The sequence below is a fragment of the Protopterus annectens genome, chromosome 16.part0 (assembly GCF_019279795.1).
Source record: "Protopterus annectens isolate FY-2018-M chromosome 16.part0, PAN1.0, whole genome shotgun sequence".
In the NCBI taxonomy this organism is placed as follows: Eukaryota; Metazoa; Chordata; order Ceratodontiformes; family Protopteridae; genus Protopterus; species Protopterus annectens.
The window spans coordinates 348,383,333-348,401,626 of record NC_056750.1 but is presented as its reverse complement, the minus strand read 5'-3'; the positions used below and the strand labels follow the sequence as shown (position 1 = coordinate 348,401,626).

General features: G+C 43.5%; 1 protein-coding gene across 1 annotated transcript in view; it reads left to right on the top strand.

Moving 5' to 3' along the window:
- Positions 1 to 18,294, top strand: part of ZDHHC12 (zinc finger DHHC-type palmitoyltransferase 12) — a 706,764-nt gene that overhangs the window by 499,372 nt on the left and 189,098 nt on the right. Inside the window, exon 4 of the mRNA XM_044058703.1 lies at positions 12,328 to 12,494. Within this exon, the coding sequence (XP_043914638.1) occupies positions 12,328 to 12,494 (167 nt within the window). The remainder of the gene's footprint in view (positions 1 to 12,327; positions 12,495 to 18,294) is intronic.

Genomic DNA, 18,294 nt, shown 5'->3' with positions numbered 1-18,294 from the left:
CTGAAATGGCCCAACAATAGTAGATGATGATACAAATCAAACGGTACACGAGACTGCTAGCTCAGCAGATAAAGAGTAAACCAACAAGTAAACTGCAGAATTTACAATTTAACTGAGTTGGCCCAACATAACACTCGCACGCACACTTTGCCCAGCAGATAAATGGGACTTAGCTCAGCAGCATACATACTTGCCCAGCACATAAAATAAAGAAAACTGAAATGGCCTGACATGGACTAAATACCTGGAGCCTGCAGCTGACGATAACTGTTCCCGCGCGCAGAGCATTTGAACAGCCCTTGAGCTCAATTCTAATAGGTTGGTAGCCCCTATGGCACTGACGTCATCGCGCACGTGATGACATTAGCTGAAGAGGCCAAAAAAAAAGTGAAAAAAGATTGGAAATGAAGGGGTTCCACTCGAGAATTGTGGCACCCCATTATTTGGACACCAAAACTCTGTAAAAATAGAGTAATTTGGTACGGTTGGGCGGTATGCCCTTGCCCTATAGTCTGAATGACAGGGAATTTCCTCTATGCTTTTCCTCCTCTGCCTCCTCTTCCAAAAAATCTTCTCAAGGCACAAAAAGAAGCACCCAAACTCCTTTTATTGGCACCATTTTGGCCAAGGCAGCATTGATTTCCTGTGCAATTTCACCTAACAAAGGGAAATTACAAGAGGATGCCTCTTCATTAATGAATTTGCTTCACCCAGATCTTCCCATCTCTCAACTTGACCCTATGGATAATAGGATTTTAATTCCTCAAAAACACCTCTTTTCTGAAGAAGTTCAAGTCCTGCAGGAGGCCAGGAGACCCACAATTAGAAAATCTTATACAGCTAATTGGAAAAGGTTTTCCTATTGGTGCTGCAAACATAGTCAGGCCCCACACAACACAAGTTCCTGCTGTACTGCAATATCTCTGCAAACTGCTTTAATCAGGTTTGGCGTACTGTTTCATAAAAGCTCACCTACCTGTCAGCTTTCAATGCCTGTTTCCTTCTTAACCTTCAGCTTATGGCAAGGGTGTAGGTCAAACTTTTTCTCAATGGAGTCCTGCATCTTAAAGAGGAAGCCTCTCTCCTCCTTGGAATCTTAATTTTGTGCTAGAAGAGCTTATACTGCCTCCTTTTAAACCAGCATCTTCTGTTTCTCTGAAATTCTGTACTTAAACTATCCTTCTCTTGGCTCTTACCTCTACTAAGAGAATTTCTGAGTTACAAACTGTAATGACCATTCACCCATTTCTATTTTCACAAGGACAGGGTGACTTTCAGGGCTAATTCATCCTTCATGCCTAAGATAGTGAATGAGGTGTCCCTTAATCAGGCTGTTCATCTTCCCACTCTTTCACAATCCACAAAACAGGAGGAAAAGGATCTTACATTCTCTGGACATTCACACACAGCTCATATTTTATCTGGAAGGAATAAATCTTTCAGAAAGACTGAGCAGCTGTTTGTATGATTTATGAGCACTAAGCTGGGCCAGGAAATCTCCAAACAATTTGCAGGCTGGATTTCTAAGGCTATCTCTTTCTGTTACTCACACTATGGTAAGACCTTGCCTTCATGCCCTAAACCACATTCCACAAGTGTAGTGGCTTCCTCGGGGCATTTCAAAAAGGAATAGACTCCAGGTCTATCTTACAGGCTGCCACTTGGTATTCTTTACACACCTTTACCAAACATTACAAAATTGATGCCTCCTCCAGGTCCAGGGCAGCCTTTGCTCAGTTATGTCTGTCCAGATAGGTAGACAACTCTTCTGCGTAGTCATCCACCCTTCTATCCTCCTTTATCTCTATTTATCACCCATATGTTAGGATTATGCAACAGTGATTTCAGTTAGGACATAGTACAGTTGTGTAAGAACCTGTTGTAACAGTAGATGTCCTACTGATCACTGTTGTAGTATTCCATCCCAACCGCCATCCCTTCTCTACGTCACTTCAACCTTCTTTTTCCTCTCCCCTTTGCTTTAACTTGTACTCTGTTACATGGGAATGGATGAGATGTCCTTCAAGGTAGCATCTGCAGTCATAACAAATGGGTTGTCCTGTCGTCAGGCAGCCCTTCGGTCGGCCGGATTACAAAGTCTGGGTCCGGCTTCGGCTGATGTCGCACTTCACCCGACGTCATCTCTGCTGGTCTTCGGGTATAAAGGCATCAGCCGACGCCATTTTCCTCAGTCTTTCTTGCCGCGTGGTGCCCGAAGCAGAAGCTGTTCGCAAGTGCCGGTCGGTCAGATCCAGAGATCATTACTACCAAATACTACTTCGAAGACTTCTAAAAAGCTAAGTACCCGTTAGACTCTTTCTTGCCTCAGCCGATGTCAGAAAAAGTCAATAACTGTTTAACTTGTGGGAAACAAATACCTCATAAAGATTTCCACTCTTACTGTCTGCCTTGCTTAGGCCCAAACCACGACGTAGCAGCCTGTTCGCCTGTGCTTCTTCAACCGACGAACGCTTTTAGGCGTCGGAGTTTGCTGAACAGTTTTTCGGCTCAGATTTTGCGTACATTATGCCGTCAGATCCTCCGACTTCCCAAATTGTTAAAAAACGCAAAGAAAAAGACCGACACTCGCGGTCCGCGGTTTTGCCGAAACCATGGTTAAGCACCCACGAGTGTCTCGGTTTCGGCCGAAACCGAGAATACCGGTCAATCTTCAGCGGAATCCATGACTACTACTGAGGCTCCTGCTACCTTAGTTGAATCGGCCTCAGAAGTTTTGCCTACTACTGTGGTTCCTAGTGATTTATCAGACACCATTCCTTTGGATGTCTCTACCCCAGCACGTGGTGCTGCTAGGCCTCCTGCAGCCATGTCTATTAAGGACTTTGCCAGGGCTAAAGCAGCCAAAACTGTTAAATCAGTGCCTGTTAAGCCCCCCTCACACAGGCCCACTTCTAGTTCACAAATGCTTACTCTGGCAGAGGATTTAATATCCTTAATTAGGGGATCCCAATCTCACCCAGACAAGGCCTCTCAGCCACCAGAAAAGAGATCTAGAGCAGAGCCCCCCGAGCCACTGTCCTCTGATGATTCTGCGGTTGACTCAGACATTACAGACCAGCCAGAGGCTCCTTTGTCTACATATGCAGATTCCGATGCTGAAGAATCCATTCCACCTGCCTCTCCGCCAGAGGAATTTTCCTTTGGGGAAACCTTACATGCCATGAGAGAACAATTCCAATGGCAGGGACAAGATTTCTCAGATTCAAGAAAAAGGCTTAGGACATTTCTGCACTTACCACAACATAGGCCCTTAGCTATACCTCCAGTACTGCCTGATGTCCTTCATGGATGCATCTGCAGTCATAACAAGTGGGTTGTCCTGTCGTCAGGCAGCCCTGCAGTCGGCCGGATTCCAAAGTCCGGGTCCGGCTTCGGCTGATGTCGCACTCCACCCGACGTCATCTCTGTTGGCCTTCGGGTATAAAAGCATCAGCCGACGCCATTTTCCTCAGTCTTTCTTGCCGCGTGGCGCCCGAAGCAGAAGCTGTTCGCAAGTGCCGGTCGGTCGGATCCAGAGATTACTTCTACCGAATACTACTTCGAAGACTTCTAAAGCTAAGTACCCGTTGGGGACTCTTTCTTGCCTCAGCCGATGTCAGAAAAAGTTAACAATTGTTTAACCTGTGGGAAACAAATACCTCATAAAGATTTCCACTCTTACTGTCTGCCTTGTTTAGGCCCAGCCCACGACGTAGCAGCCTGTTCGCCTGTGCCTCCTTCAACCGACGCGCTTAGGCGTCGGTCGGAGTTTGCAGAACAGTTTTTCGGTTCTGATTTTGCGTACATTATGCCGTCGGATCCTCCGACTACCCAATCTACCAAAAAACGCAAAGATAAAGACCGACACTCGCGGTCCGCGGTTTCGGCCGAAACCACGGTAAAGCAAATCATGAGTGTCTCGGTTTCGGCTGAAACCGAGAAAACTGATCAAAATACAGCTGAACCTATTCTTACAACTGAGGCCCCTGCTACCACTCTTGAATCGACCTCAGAAATTTTACCCACTACGGTGGTTGACTTATCAGACACCATCCCCTTGGATGTCTCTACCCCAGCACGTGGTGCTGCTAGGCCTCCAGCAGTCATGTCCATTAAGGCCTTCGCCAGGGCTAAAGCAGCCAAGACTACTAAAACAGTGCCTGTTAAACCCCCCACATCCAGGCCCTCTTCTAGTTCTCAAATGCTTTCTTTGGCAGAAGATTTAATTTCTTTAATTAGAGGATCTCAATCTCACCCAGACAGGGCCTCTCAGCCCCCAGAGAAGAGACCTAGGGCAGAGCCCCCTGAGCCAGTGTCTTCTGATGATTCTGCTGATGAATCAGACATAACTGACCAGCCAGAGGCTCCCTTCTCCAATTTTGAAGATTCTGATGCTGAAGAATCCATTCCAGCTGCTTCCCCACCAGAAGAATTCTCCTTTGGGGAAACCTTGCATGCCATGAGAACAGTTCCAATGGCAGCAACAGGATTTTTCAGACTCCAGAAAAGACTTAGAACTTTTCTGCACCTCCCACAGCACAGGCCCTTAGCTATACCTCCTGTTCTCTCTGTGGTGGATGATGCTTTCAATGATGTCTGCTCCGCTCCAGATTCTTTACCCCAGCCCCTGCCAAACCAGACAGATTTTACAGGGTGCCAGATACTCATCACCACCTTTACAAGGCCCCACTTGCAGACCCAGAAACTATATCCCAGGGTCCCAAGGCAGTAGCGACCACAGCTAAAACCCTATTCCTTCTGAAAGGGAAGCAAGGTCATTAGACAGATGGGGTAAAAAGGTCTACACTTCAGCTACTCTCTCAGCTAGAGCTTTAAACTGTCAGTTTCACATGATACAATACCAAGAGTTTATGCTTGATCAGTTAACTAAAAAACTAACCACTGATGACTCTCTTGATAAGAAATATGTATTAGATATGGTATATAACATACAACAGGTTAGCAACCATTCCTTAAAATGTGGCTATGATGCACTGGAGGCTTCATTTAGATCAGCCATGACAGGCACAGTGATAAGAAGGCATGCATGGCTAAAGGAACAAGCTTTACCGGATCATGTAAAAGCTAAGTTGCTAGATGCTCCTATGGACAAGACAAGTTTGTTTGGTACACCTGCCCAGCAGGTTATGAAGAAAATGGAAGAAAAGGCAAAATCTGTTCAAACTGTTAAAGATTTCTTGCAGGTTCAACCCCCAAGGTTTAGCAGGAACTGGCCTGCCAAAAATTGGTCCTTTCCTGACTCCACAAAATTTCAAAGGGGCAGGAATAGACGTTCCAGAGGCAGAAACCAATCCAGAGGAGGTGCCTACAGAGGACGACAGTGGCAAGGTAACAACAGAGGCACAGACACAGCCACTGCCACTACATCAGCACAACCACAGTGACTTAATCCTAAATCCGCCTACCAGGGAACAAATAGCAGCTCCTCTAGGCGGAAAGTTAACCTTATTTTCAAAGAACTGGCACTACATAACAAAAGACAAGTGGATTTTACAAACCATAGATCAAGGTTACGGTTTCACTTCCACACTTTACCAATCAAAAGAGGAATGCCAAATCTACCTCCAAATCAAAAACAGAGGCTCTACGCCAGATAATGGAGTTAGCAAACATGAGAGCTGTGGAAAGAGTGCCAACAGCAGAACAAGGAAAGGGTTTCTATTCCAGACTATTCCTAGTTCCAAGAAAGGTAAAAAGTTGGAGACCAATTCTCGACCTGTCCACCTTAAATACATACATCATTGTCCCAAAATTCAAAATGCTGACCCTACAGCAACTTCTTCCCATGCTGGGCAAGGAGTCTTGGCTGGTAACTCTAGATCTCAAGGAGGCATACCTGCACGTCCCCATTCGACCAATCTGCAGAAGATACCTCAGATTTCTTGCAGGATCAGAGCACTATCAATTCTCAGCATTGCCCTTTGGCTTATCTACTGCGCCCAGAGTATTCACAAAATGCCTGGCATCAGTAATCGCCATTGCAGACTACAGGAATTCAAATTTACCCATACCTGGACGACTGCCTGCTACAAGGGGACAACAAAAGCAAGCTGACAACAGATTTACAAAGGGTCATTTACTTGCTACAAGGACTGGGATACACAGTCAATTTACAAAAGTCAAGGCTGATACCATCCCAAACAAGGACATTCTTGGGCACGGAATTGGACACAGTACAACAAATGGCATTCCTGACTACAGAAAAACAAAAAGAACTTCCTCTTTACTTCTTGGCACTAACAAAACTGAACAAGTTAACAGCAAGAAAAGTTCTGCAGGCCTTGGGCTTCATGGCATCATGCATAATCTTGGTCCCATTTGCCAGACTACATATGAGGAAACTACAGTGGTACCTAAAGAATTTATGGTCCCAGCACAGACACAGTCTAGAAACAGAAATTCCACTAATTCCATGCTTAAAACAGGAGTTCCTATGGTGGGCTCAGGCATGCCAGTCAAACCCAGGCCTACCCTTTCGCAGATGTCAACCAAGCCAGACCATCACAACAGGCGCTTCAGACCTAGGATGGGGGCCCACATGCTGGACAAATGCGTGCAAGGATTGTGGACACAGGATCAACTTCATCTGCACATCAATCTAAAAGAAATGCTGGCAGTAAAACTGGCAATCCAAAAGTTCAAACCATTTCTCAAAGAGGGCCAGTTGATGATAAGGACAGACAACACCACAGTCATGTGGTACATCAACAAACAGGGAGGCACTCATTCATACCCCCTATGCAGAATGACCTTGGAGCTGTGGACCCTGGCACTCAGCTACAACATTCAGTTACAGGCAATATTTGTACCGGGAAAAGACAATACTCTAGCAGACATATTAAGCAGAACCACTAAGGATGCCCACGAATGGAAGCTGCACCCGGACATCTTCAAGACCATCTCAAAGAAATGGGGAATGCCACAGATAGACCTATTCGCATCACCCTTCAATCACCAGCTCAAAAAATTCTGCACAAGGACATTCCACCCACTAGCATGGAAGGTGGACTCACTCTCCTTCAACTGGAAAGGCCTAACAGCATATGCATTCCCACCTCTCCCTTTGATACACAAGGTACTACTAAAAATCAAGGAAGAACGTCCAAGGATAATCCTGATAGCTCCAAACTGGCCAAGACAACACTGGTACCCACTACTGAAGAGCATGTCTCGGAACAATATGTGGCCAATACCCCTGATGCCTTTGATGTTAACTCAGAACAACTACAGCATCATACATCCAAACCTAAAAACGCTGCAACTGACTGCATGGAACATCACATAGCAGCAGCTAACCCAGAACTTTCCCAAAGAGTTAAAGACATTATTCTTGAAGCACGCAGACCTTCAACAAGAAGGAACTATGCTGGAAAATGGAAAAGGTTTGTCATTTGGAGTACGGAAAGAGGAAAAGATGTCAAACATAGATATGCCTAACATTCTGGAGTATCTGGCGAACTTCTTCATTCAGGCCTGTCCTACTCCTCCATCAAGATACATGCATCAGCTATTTCAGCAGAATACAGCTTTGATCCACCTGTTTTTCGCACCCTTTGCTCAGGCAGTTCCTCAGAGGAATCAAGAATGTAAAACCTCCAAGGAAACCACCATTACCAGCTTGGGATTTAAACTTTGTGCTAGAAAAGCTGACACTATCACCCTTTGAACCAGCAGCAACAGCAGACCTACAACACCTGTCATGGAAAACTGCTTTCCTACTGGCAATTACTTCAGCAAGGAGGGTTTCAGAACTACAGGCCTTAATGGCAGTGCAACCCTTCCTAATCTTCCACCAAGATAGAGTGTCCATGAGGACTAATCCTACATTTATGCCCAAGGTGGTATCCAGAGTGTCTTTAAACCAGGCAATCCACCTACCTACCTTCTTTCCCAACCCACAAAACAGAGGGAAAGAATACTGCATACCTTGGATGTACATAGACAGCTACGCTACTACTTGGACAGAACAAAAATAGCAGAAAGACTGACCAACTTTTTGTAGCCTATGCAACAGGAAGGGAAGGAAAAGCTATTTCCAAACAGACAATCTCCAAATGGATAGGAAATTGCATACGATACTGTTACTCCTTCCATGGAAAACCAATTCCACAGAACATAAGACCTCATTCTACAAGGGCAACAGCCACTACCACAGCCTTCTTACGAGGAGTGGCAACCAAAGACATTATTGAGGCGGCTACTTGGACCTCCGTGCATACATTTGCCAAGCATTATAATTTGCCTCTATATTCCAGATCCCGAGCAGGGTTTGCCACTGCTGTACTGCAAGGGATCCTAAACACACCATAATCTACTTTTATCCTCCTCCCCTAGTTGGCTATGGTATTCTACCCACTTGTTATGACTGCAGATGCATCCATGAAGGACATAGTACAGTTTTGTACCTACCATAAATGTAGATGTCCGAACTGGATAGCATCTGCAGTCAGGATTACCCTCCCTCCTTCCCCTCTGTGGTACTCCTAGGGTGTTTACCCTCCTAATAGCTAGCTGTGGGGGGGGAGTCTTTTATGGTGTATTTGTTTGTATATATGTACATATATGCTTATTGTTGTGTTTACCTCTATCTATTTGGAAACATTGGCATCTATCCAAATTTTAGCCTGCAAGAGGGCAAATGGCATCTGGGGCAAGAAACACTGAGGAAAATGGCGTCGGCTGATGCTTTTATACCCGAAGGCCAACAGAGATGACGTCGGGTGGAGTGCGACATCAGCCGAAGCCGGACCCGGACTTTGGAATCCGGCCGACTGCAGGGCTGCCTGACGACAGGACAACCCACTTGTTATGACTGCAGATGCTATCCAGTTCGGACATCTACATTTATGGTAGGTACAAAACTGTACTTTGTGGATGATGCATTTAATGATGTTTGCACTGCTCCTGATACTTTACCTCCAGCCCCTGCCAAACCAGATAGATTTTACAGGGTGCCAGACACTCATCACCACCTATACAAGGCCCCACTTGCAGATCCTGAGACTATATCCCAGGGGCCTAAGGCAGTAGCCTCGACCTCAGCAAAAAACCCTACTCCTTCTGAAAGGGAATCCAGGTCCTTAGAGAGATAGGGGAAAAAAGTTTACACCTCTGCTACTCTCTCAGCTAGAGCTTTAAACTGTCAGTTTCATATGATCCAATACCAAGAGTTTATGCTTGATCAGTTAACTAAGAAGCTGTCCTCTGATGACTCCTTAGATAAGAAATATGTTTTAGAAATGGTGAATAACATCCAACAGGTTAGTAACCATTCTTTAAAATGTGGCTATGATGCACTGGAGGCTTCATTTAGATCAGCCATGACTGGCACAGTGATAAGAAGACATGCATGGTTGAAAGAACAGGTCTTGCCGGATCATGTTAAAGCTAAGCTATTAGATGCTCCTATAGATAAGGCCAGTCTATTTGGTACACCTGCTCAGCAAGTAATGAAGAAAATGGAAGAAAAGGCAAAATCTGTACAAACAGTTAAGGATTTCTTACAGGTTCAGCCCCCAAGGTTTAGCAGGAACTGGCCTGCCAAAAATTGGTCCTTTCCAGACTCCTCAAAATCTCAGAGGCAGGAATAGACGCTCTAGAGGCAGAAATCAATCCAGAGGAGGTGCCTACAGAGGACGACAGTGGCAAGGCAATAACCGAAGCACAGACACAACCACTGCCACTACAACAGGACAATCACAGTGACTTGGCTCTAACACTGCCTACCAGGGAGCAAATAGCAGCACCTTTAGGCGGAAAATTAGCCTTATTTTCGAAAAATTGGCACTGTATCACAAAAGACAAGTGGATTTTGCAAACCATAGACCAAGGCTACAGGTTCCACTTCCACACCTTACCAGTAAAAAGAGGAATGCCAAACCTACCTCCAAATCAAAAAACAGAAGCTCTAAAGCAGATAGCAGAATTAACAAAGATGAGAGCTGTGGAAAGAGTACCAATAACAGAACAGGGCAAAGGATTCTACTCCAGACTCTTCCTAGTACCAAGAAAAGAGAAAAGTTGGAGACCTATTCTCGACCTGTCCGTCTTAAACACATACATCATTGTCCCAAAATTCAAAATGCTGACCCTACAGCAACTTCTTCCCATGCTGGGCAAGGAGTGTTGGCTGGTAACTCTAGATCTCAAGGAGGCATACCTGCACGTCCCCATACGACCAAATTGCAGAAGATACCTCAGATTTCTTGCAGGATCAGAGCATTATCAATTCTCAGCATTGCCCTTTGGCTTATCTACTGCGCCCAGAGTATTTACAAAATGCCTGGCATCAGTAATCGCTCACTGCAGGCTACAGGGAATACAAATTTATCCATACCTGGACGACTGCCTGTTACAAGCGGACAACAAAAGCAAGCTGACAACAGATCTACAAAGAGTCATTTGCTTGCTACAAGCCCTGGGATACACAGTCAATTTACAAAAGTCAAGACTGATACCATCCCAAACAAGAACATTCTTGGGTGCGGATTTGGACACAGTAAAACAAATGGCATTCCTAACTGCAGAAAAACAAAAACAACTCCCTCTTTACTTCTTGGCATTAACAAAGCAAAACAAACTAACAGCAAGAAAAGTACTGCAGGCCTTGGGCTTCATGGCATCATGCATAATCTTGGTCCCACATGCCAGACTGCAGGAAGGGAAGGAAAAGCAATTTCCAAACAGACAATCTCCAAATGGATAGGAAATTGCATAAGATTCTGTTACTCCTACCATGGAAAACCAATTCCACAGAACATAAGACCTCATTCTACAAGGGCTACAGCCACTACCACAGCTTTCTTATGAGGAGTGGCAACCAAGGACATTATTGAGGCGGCTACTTGGACCTCCGTGCATACATTTGCCAAGCATTATAATTTACCTCTATACTCTAGATCCCGAGCAGGGTTTGCCACTGCTGTACTGCAAGGGATCCTAACTACACCATAATTTTTCTTCCTCCACCCCTAGTTGGCTATGGTATTCTACCCATTTGTTATGACTGCAGATGCTACCTTGAAGGACATAGTACAGTTTTGTACCTACCATAAATGTAGATGTCCGAACAGGTTAGCATCTGCAGTCAGGATTACCTACCCTCCTTCCCTCTGTGGTACTCCTAGGGTATTTACCCTCCTATTAGCTAGCTGGGGAGTCTCTTATGGTGTATTTGTTTGTATATATGTACATACATGCTTATTTTTGTGTTTGCCTTCTATTTTTTTGGAAACATTGGCATTTATCCAAAATTTAGCTTTCCAAGAGGGCAACTGGCATCTGGGGCAAGAAACACTGAGGAAAATGGCGTCGGCTGATGCCTTTATACCCGAAGACCAGCAGAGATGACGTCGGGTGAAGTGCGACATCAGCAGCGGACCCAGACTTTGGAATCCGGCCGACCGAAGGGCTGCCTGACGACAGGACAACCCATTTGTTATGACTGCAGATGCTAACCTGTTCGGACATCTACATTTATGGTAGGTACAAAACTGTACTTTCTCTTACATATTATAGCTGCACTCCTAGCTAACCAGCCTATTCTCTCAGTAGTCTTCAGGCCGCTGACTTGGAGATAGTCTGAGGATCCCTGCTCTTATGTCTGCCCGTATACCCCAGCGCATTTCAGCTGAGGTCTTGCTTTGGACATACTACCTAAGGAAGGTAAAGCTTTGGTACCCCAGCTGGACATCAGTGGGTGACAACCCATATGTCAGGCATACTGCAACAGTTTTCAGTAGGACATCTACTGATATGGTAAGTTCTTACACAACCGTATTTTTTCTACCACATTGAGTTCAGGTGCCAGACTTACTTATGAACTTACTTCATTAAATACAAATGCAGCTATTGCTTGGTCACTGAACTGCCCATGAAAGCAGAGCTGTTTTGAGGGATATATAGTGCTACTTTGTAACATGTGGTGACTTAGTGCCCCATTTAGCTGCAACCTTTCCCCAGAAAGAAAGCTAAAATATGAAATTTCTTTGTGGTTGCTGTTGCTTTGATACATGTCCACAAGTAAACATATTTGCTTTATGGGACATACCTGTAATAGCCATACCTTGAACTGAGTAGTGTTACAGCAACATGGTAATCCTTTTAAACCTTTCCTTGTTTTACACAGTTACTTTGTTAAATATAGTTGAAAAGCTCTACCTAGCAGAAATGTGACCAATAAAAATGTACAATTGATATTGCAGCTGTCCATCTACTTCCAAGTGATTTTGTTACATGTTGCATTATTTTTATATATATTGAAAGTCCCAGTAATCTAAAGTTCTTTTGCTTTCTTTTCCAAAATAGCAACCTATGCGAGCAAAGCACTGCCAGTCTTGTCAGCACTGTGTACGTCGCTATGATCATCACTGCCCATGGATCGAAAACTGTGTGGGGGAGAGAAACCATCGGTTCTTCATAATCTATCTAGCAGTGCAGCTTATTGTACTTCTCTGGGGCTTCCAGCTTGGATGGTGAGATCTCTTAGTCAAATCACAGAAACAAATTGTGATCTTGTGAGTAAAGTAATATACAGGTATCAGTAAGGCTAGGAGAAAGACGTACCAAAGCTCAATTTTTGGAGGAGGAGAAAAAACAAAGCTAATTTGAAGCAAACATAAAATGTAAAAGTGCTACAAGTGTAGAAAAGTTTCTTAAATGTTTTCTTAAAGCCATCATTATTATTGTAACTGTTTATCACTTTTTACTTTAAAAATCAGCAACAAAAATGTAGAAGTTTTGAGTGGGTATGTTTCAAGTGTTTTCTAAGTGCTGTATTGTTAGAGTGGTTAGAATTATTGCATTCTTTGGTAACTGCAGTCATCATGTTTTGATATTGTTTCAAAGTACAGTGGACAACACAAAATTATAATGGAAAATCTGTACAATTTCTAAACTCCAGAAAAGGCTGAGGGGGTCTAAGGCGCAGACTGAAAGAACAGACATGGGAGGAATTTGGAAATGAGGTTTTCCTAGAAAGGAACATATGAGCATTAAGAAAATTCATAAATTGAGTAATAATGTATTTTGTTAGTATACAGGTTGATGGTACTGGCTGTAAATGACAAACACCACAGTGTAACTGAACAGCAGAAAACACTGAAATACATTAACGTGAGCATTTAACAAGGGGAAGGATGATGGTGGATTGTATAGTCTGTGAGAACAATTCTTATTTTGCAATCCAAAGACAAGTTGTAGAACCTAACTAACTTTAGCAAATCCATTATAGGAAACCATATCTAACTAGAAACACAATCGATTTGGTAATAGTGTAGGCCAGAGGCAATGTGGCTGCTTTGCAGATGGCAACTGAGGAAATCTCTTGGAAAAAAAGCAGCAGAGGGTGAAGGCACTCCTTTTGAAGTTAGCTATGATGGGCTGCACAATCTTAAAGTGAATTCTGAGCAGAATTAGTTTTTAAGTGTCTTGTAGGTACAAAGGAGCCAAAAAGTTGATCAGACTTTATGTTCAATAAATGTTTTCTAAAGAGTTTTCTTTTAGGAGTGGTGCAATGTAAAATCATTCGTGCTTCATTCTGTGATGATGGCAGAAAGAAGAAAACTTATCTTTTGATTCATGGCAAGGATAGATTTGTATCTAATACTACCAACTCCATAAAAGAAATGAAAGAACTGTACTTTCAAGTCCCATAGTTGTGAAAAACAAACTGTAGTTTCAAAGAAATTTGCTATAACGTAATAAAAACATTGCTGCAGGGAGGCTGCAGCTCACCTCACACAAATTCTCCAAGATTTCTATACCTCAGAGTTACTCCAAGATTTCATTATATCACAGCTGGCATGTGTTGCTCATATTTACACTTAGTTTTGTTCTTCAGGGATCACATTTACCGTCTTTCAAGTTTCAGAAGGCTCGCACTACCACCCTGTACTTGAGAAACATCATACCGGGTCCAGAACACATTCCATTACACTCCTGCTTAATGTAACAGCTACAAGAGCTGGTTCCAAAGCAACCTCTTTAAAGGAACCAAAATGGCAGGCACAAGGGAAGGCTTTGACAGAATTAGTAATAATGTTTTTTTTTTTTGTGTGTGATATTAAGGAGGAACCCTCTCTCTCTCTCTCTTTTTTTTTTTTTTTTTTTTTTTTTGGAATTTCTTCACCATAGATCTGGAGGCTGATGTAGGCTTCAGTGGAAGGCAAGTAGGCAGTACAAGGCAGCAAGTTCTGGTGAAGAAAGAAGTCAAGATTTTGTGCAGTAAATGTGAAAGGCTGTCCGACATATTAGGAAGATGAATCTGAACACCACCAGTCCTTTGTCTTCAGATTGTGGTATTGTCAAGTCAAAGAAAACTTTACTGTCATTCAGAAATACACAGCAGTGTAGCTGAATGAAATTACAATGCTTCATTCTCAATGCAGGAAAAAGTTGCACATATAGACAGAGAAAAAAAATATTACAGTAGAAATGTAATAAGTAGCAATTAGTAAGTAAAGAAGGACAGCAGTGACCCACACCCATCCTAGTACAGGGGACGAGGAAGACAAGGAACAATATGAAGGTAATATTGTCAAAGTAAAATTGAAACAATAGTAGCATGTCTATGATTAGATTTAATTATTACACAGTTTGTATATTGCACTTTACAGTCCTTCAGTGTGGTAGATGAGCTACCTTAGTATTGTTAACCAAAAATAAGGCACTGGAAGGTTCACCAGAATAAACCACTGTTTTATCGCACACAATATTAAAAAAACGTAAAACACATCCAGAACACATTTTCGTCGCAAAAACTTCTTTAGATGAGCATACCAACTTCTGAAACCCCTTTATATACAGAAACATCCCCAATTAATCAATTAACAAACTATTATACTTTTAAAAACACAGTGCAAAAAAATATATACACAAACAATGATATACAATAAATACAGAAGTGCATAGAAAATCATTTGTTGGTCAGGCAGGAATCTTGTAAAAAAAACATAATTATTTACAATTTGCAAAAACTTATAAACAAAAAATGTTAAAAAATATAAAACCTTTTTAAAACCACATTTAAAACACTGTTGTGTAGGTCATACAAAATGTAAAACAGCACCATCTGCTGGAAAGTCACATAATTTAAAGTTTAGCTGACCTAAGCTTTAAGACTGGCTTCAATGAAACCATCTCATTCAAACCAGGATACCTAGTAGCTTCAAGAACTAGTTGGCAGTACAGATGTTCTTCGTTTTCCATTGCTGCAGTCCTTACTATTGGGTATAGTCCGCGTCCAGTCGGCCCGAATACCAGAATATAAGGCTGACGTCGGTCAGGGCGCATTAGACTGACGTCAGTACGTCAGGGTACTAATGCGCATGACCAACGTCATATCCTCAGTCTTTTTTGCCGCATGGTCCGATGCAGAAGCAATTTTGCGAGTGCAGGTTGGCGTTCTGAAATATTTCCGAGACCGGAGTTTCAGACCGAAACAGAGTTGGCTAAGTACCCCGTTGGGGAACATTTTGTTTTTTTCTTGCCTCAGTATTTAACCGGATGTCAGAGAAAGTGAATAACTGTATTTCTTGTGGGAAACAGATACCTCATAGGGATTACCATACCTTGTGTATACCTTGTTTAGGGCCTGAGCACGACGTTGTTGGTTGCCGCTCTTGTGCTAGGTTTAACAAACGCACTATTAAGAGGAGGTTAGACTGTGCCAGGTTAGTGTTTGGGAAGCGTTGCAATTATAAAATGCCGTCGGATGCTCCGACGGCCCCTTCGTCCAAGAAGCGCAAGGACAAAACAGCGAAGCCTAGGGTTGATGAACCGGCAGTCCCGGACGTCGGTTCTTTAGAAGGCTCAGTGGAGCCAGAGGTTTTGCCAGGAGTTTCCATGGAGTCTCAGGCAGAAACTTTACTGTTACAGGATGTGCCTTCTCAGGAGGTAGGCCAGGCTGAGGGGGCTTCTCAGGTAACTGTTCTTCCCTCTCTTCCCAAGGTAGTTAGAGCCTCTCCTTCTGTTGCCAAAACTTCTTTGAGAGGTAGGCCTAGTTCAGCTTCAGTGGGGGCTTCTCCTAGCATTTCGGGTTCTGTACCTAAGAAACATATGCTTAAAATGGCAGAAGATTTGATTACTATGATTAGAGGTTCTATGCCCCGCCTGATAAGAGGCCTAGGGTGGAACCGGAGTTTGATAGTTTTGAACAGTGTTCAGAGGCTTCAGAGTCTTCTGCGGAAGACTTGCAGGAGTATCCTACTTATTCTGATTCTGATGTGGATGATTCCACTCCTACAGCTTCTCCTCCTGAGGATTTCTCATTTTCAGAGACTCTGCATTCCATGAGGGAGCACTTTAAATGGGAAGGCCAGGATTACTCTGATTCCAGGAAAAGGCTTAGGGAATTCTTGTTTTACCCCAGCATAGGCCCTTAGCTATTCCTCCTGTGTTGAATGTGGTGGAAGATGTTTTGCAGAGGCTTCCCTAAACCCAGACTCTTTGCCTCCTGCTCCTGTTAAGCCTGATAGGTATTATAGGGTGCCCGAAGCTCATAAGTATTTGTTTAAGAGTCCTAGGGCGGACCCAGAAACTATTTCTCAAGGGCCTAAAGGTGTTAAAGCTTCTGTGATTAAAAATCCTGTTCCCACTGATAAAGAGGCAAGGGCTTTGGATAGGTGGGGAAAGAAAGTGTATACTTCTTCCACTCTAGCCATGAGAGCATTGAATTGTCAGTTTCACATGCTAAAATATCAGAATTATCTCCTTTCACAATTAAAATCTAAGGTGGATGCTTTGGCGGAAGGTATTTGGTTCATGTGTCTGAACAAGTGGGTAAGCATTCTTTGCAATGTGGTTTTGATGCTGTACAGGCCTCCTCGAGGGTGGCTGCTACTAGTTCTGTTCTTCGCAGGCATGCCTGGTTGAAGGATCAGAATTTAGCTGAGCATGTTAAGACAAGGATTTTGGATGCTCCTTTACAGTCTGATGTGTTGTTTGGATCGCCTGTGGAAGCAGTTTTAAAGAAAATGGAGGACAAAGCTAAGTCTATGCAAACTGTTAAAGATTTTTTGCAGGTGCAGCCACCGAAGTTTAGTAGAAATTGGCCTGCTAAGGGGTGGACATATCCTGCTTATGATTCCCAGTCTAGGGGTAGGTCTAGACGTGGTAGGGGCAGGGCTCAGGGTTCTTTTAGGCCTAGAACAGGGAGTTCACCTGCTCAGACTTCTGGTGAGGGCAGGGGTCAGTCCTTTCGTAAACAGACCCAATGACCTGTCTTTTCAGCTGCCAGTAGATTCTCGCCTGGCAGCTCCTTTGGGAGGAAGACTGTCTCTTTTCAAAGAAAATTGGGATTTAATTACTCACGACAAATGGGTGTTGGATATCATTCACCACGGTTACAGATTTTATTTCCATACAATGCCCCCTTTCAAAGGCATGCCAGACGTTCCTCCTCCACAAAGAAAAGAGGCTCACAAGCAAGTTTCTCAGTTACTCCAGATGGGGGCCATTCAGCCAGTCCCTGTCTCAGAAAGGGGCCTAGGATTTTATTCTCGCCTGTTCCTAGTACCAAAGAAGGGGAACACGTGGAGACCAATTTTGGATTTATCTCTCCTCAACACTTTTCTGGACATTCCCAAGTTCAAGATGTTGACGTTACAACAGCTTTTACCTCTGCTGGGCAAAGATCACTGGATGGTAACTTTAGATCTCAAGGAAGCTTACCTTCATGTGCCTATAAGGCTAAGTTGCAGGAAGTATCTGCGGTTTCGAGCTGGAAATTCTCATTATCAGTTCTCTGCATTGCCCTTTGGCTTATCTACTGCCCAGAGTATTCACAAAGGTTCTGGCTCCAGTGATAGCTTACTTCAGGCTTCAAGGAATTCAAATCTATCCTTACTTGGACGACTGCCTGATTCTGGCTCAAGAAAAGGAAGACCTTCTACAGCATCTGGGATATGTCATAGCAGTGCTAAGATGCCTAGGGTATTCTGTGAACGAAATAAAGTCCAGTCTAGTACCCTCTCAAGACATGTGCTTTCTGGGTGTGAGACTGAATACAGCAGCCCAGATGGCCTTTTAACCCCGGACAAACAAAAGAGTCTATCACTTTACTTCCATCAACTATCTCATCAGTCCGTGCTGACTGCAAGGACAGTCCTTCAAGCATTAGGGTTCATGGCATCTTGTATTCTGGTGCTTCCCAATGCCAAACTGCATATGAGGAAGCTACAATGGTATCTCAAAATGTATGGACACAGCACTGCCAGGATTTGGACACTGTCATTCAAATAATACCTTGCCTTCAAAAGAATTTTGTGGTGGGCT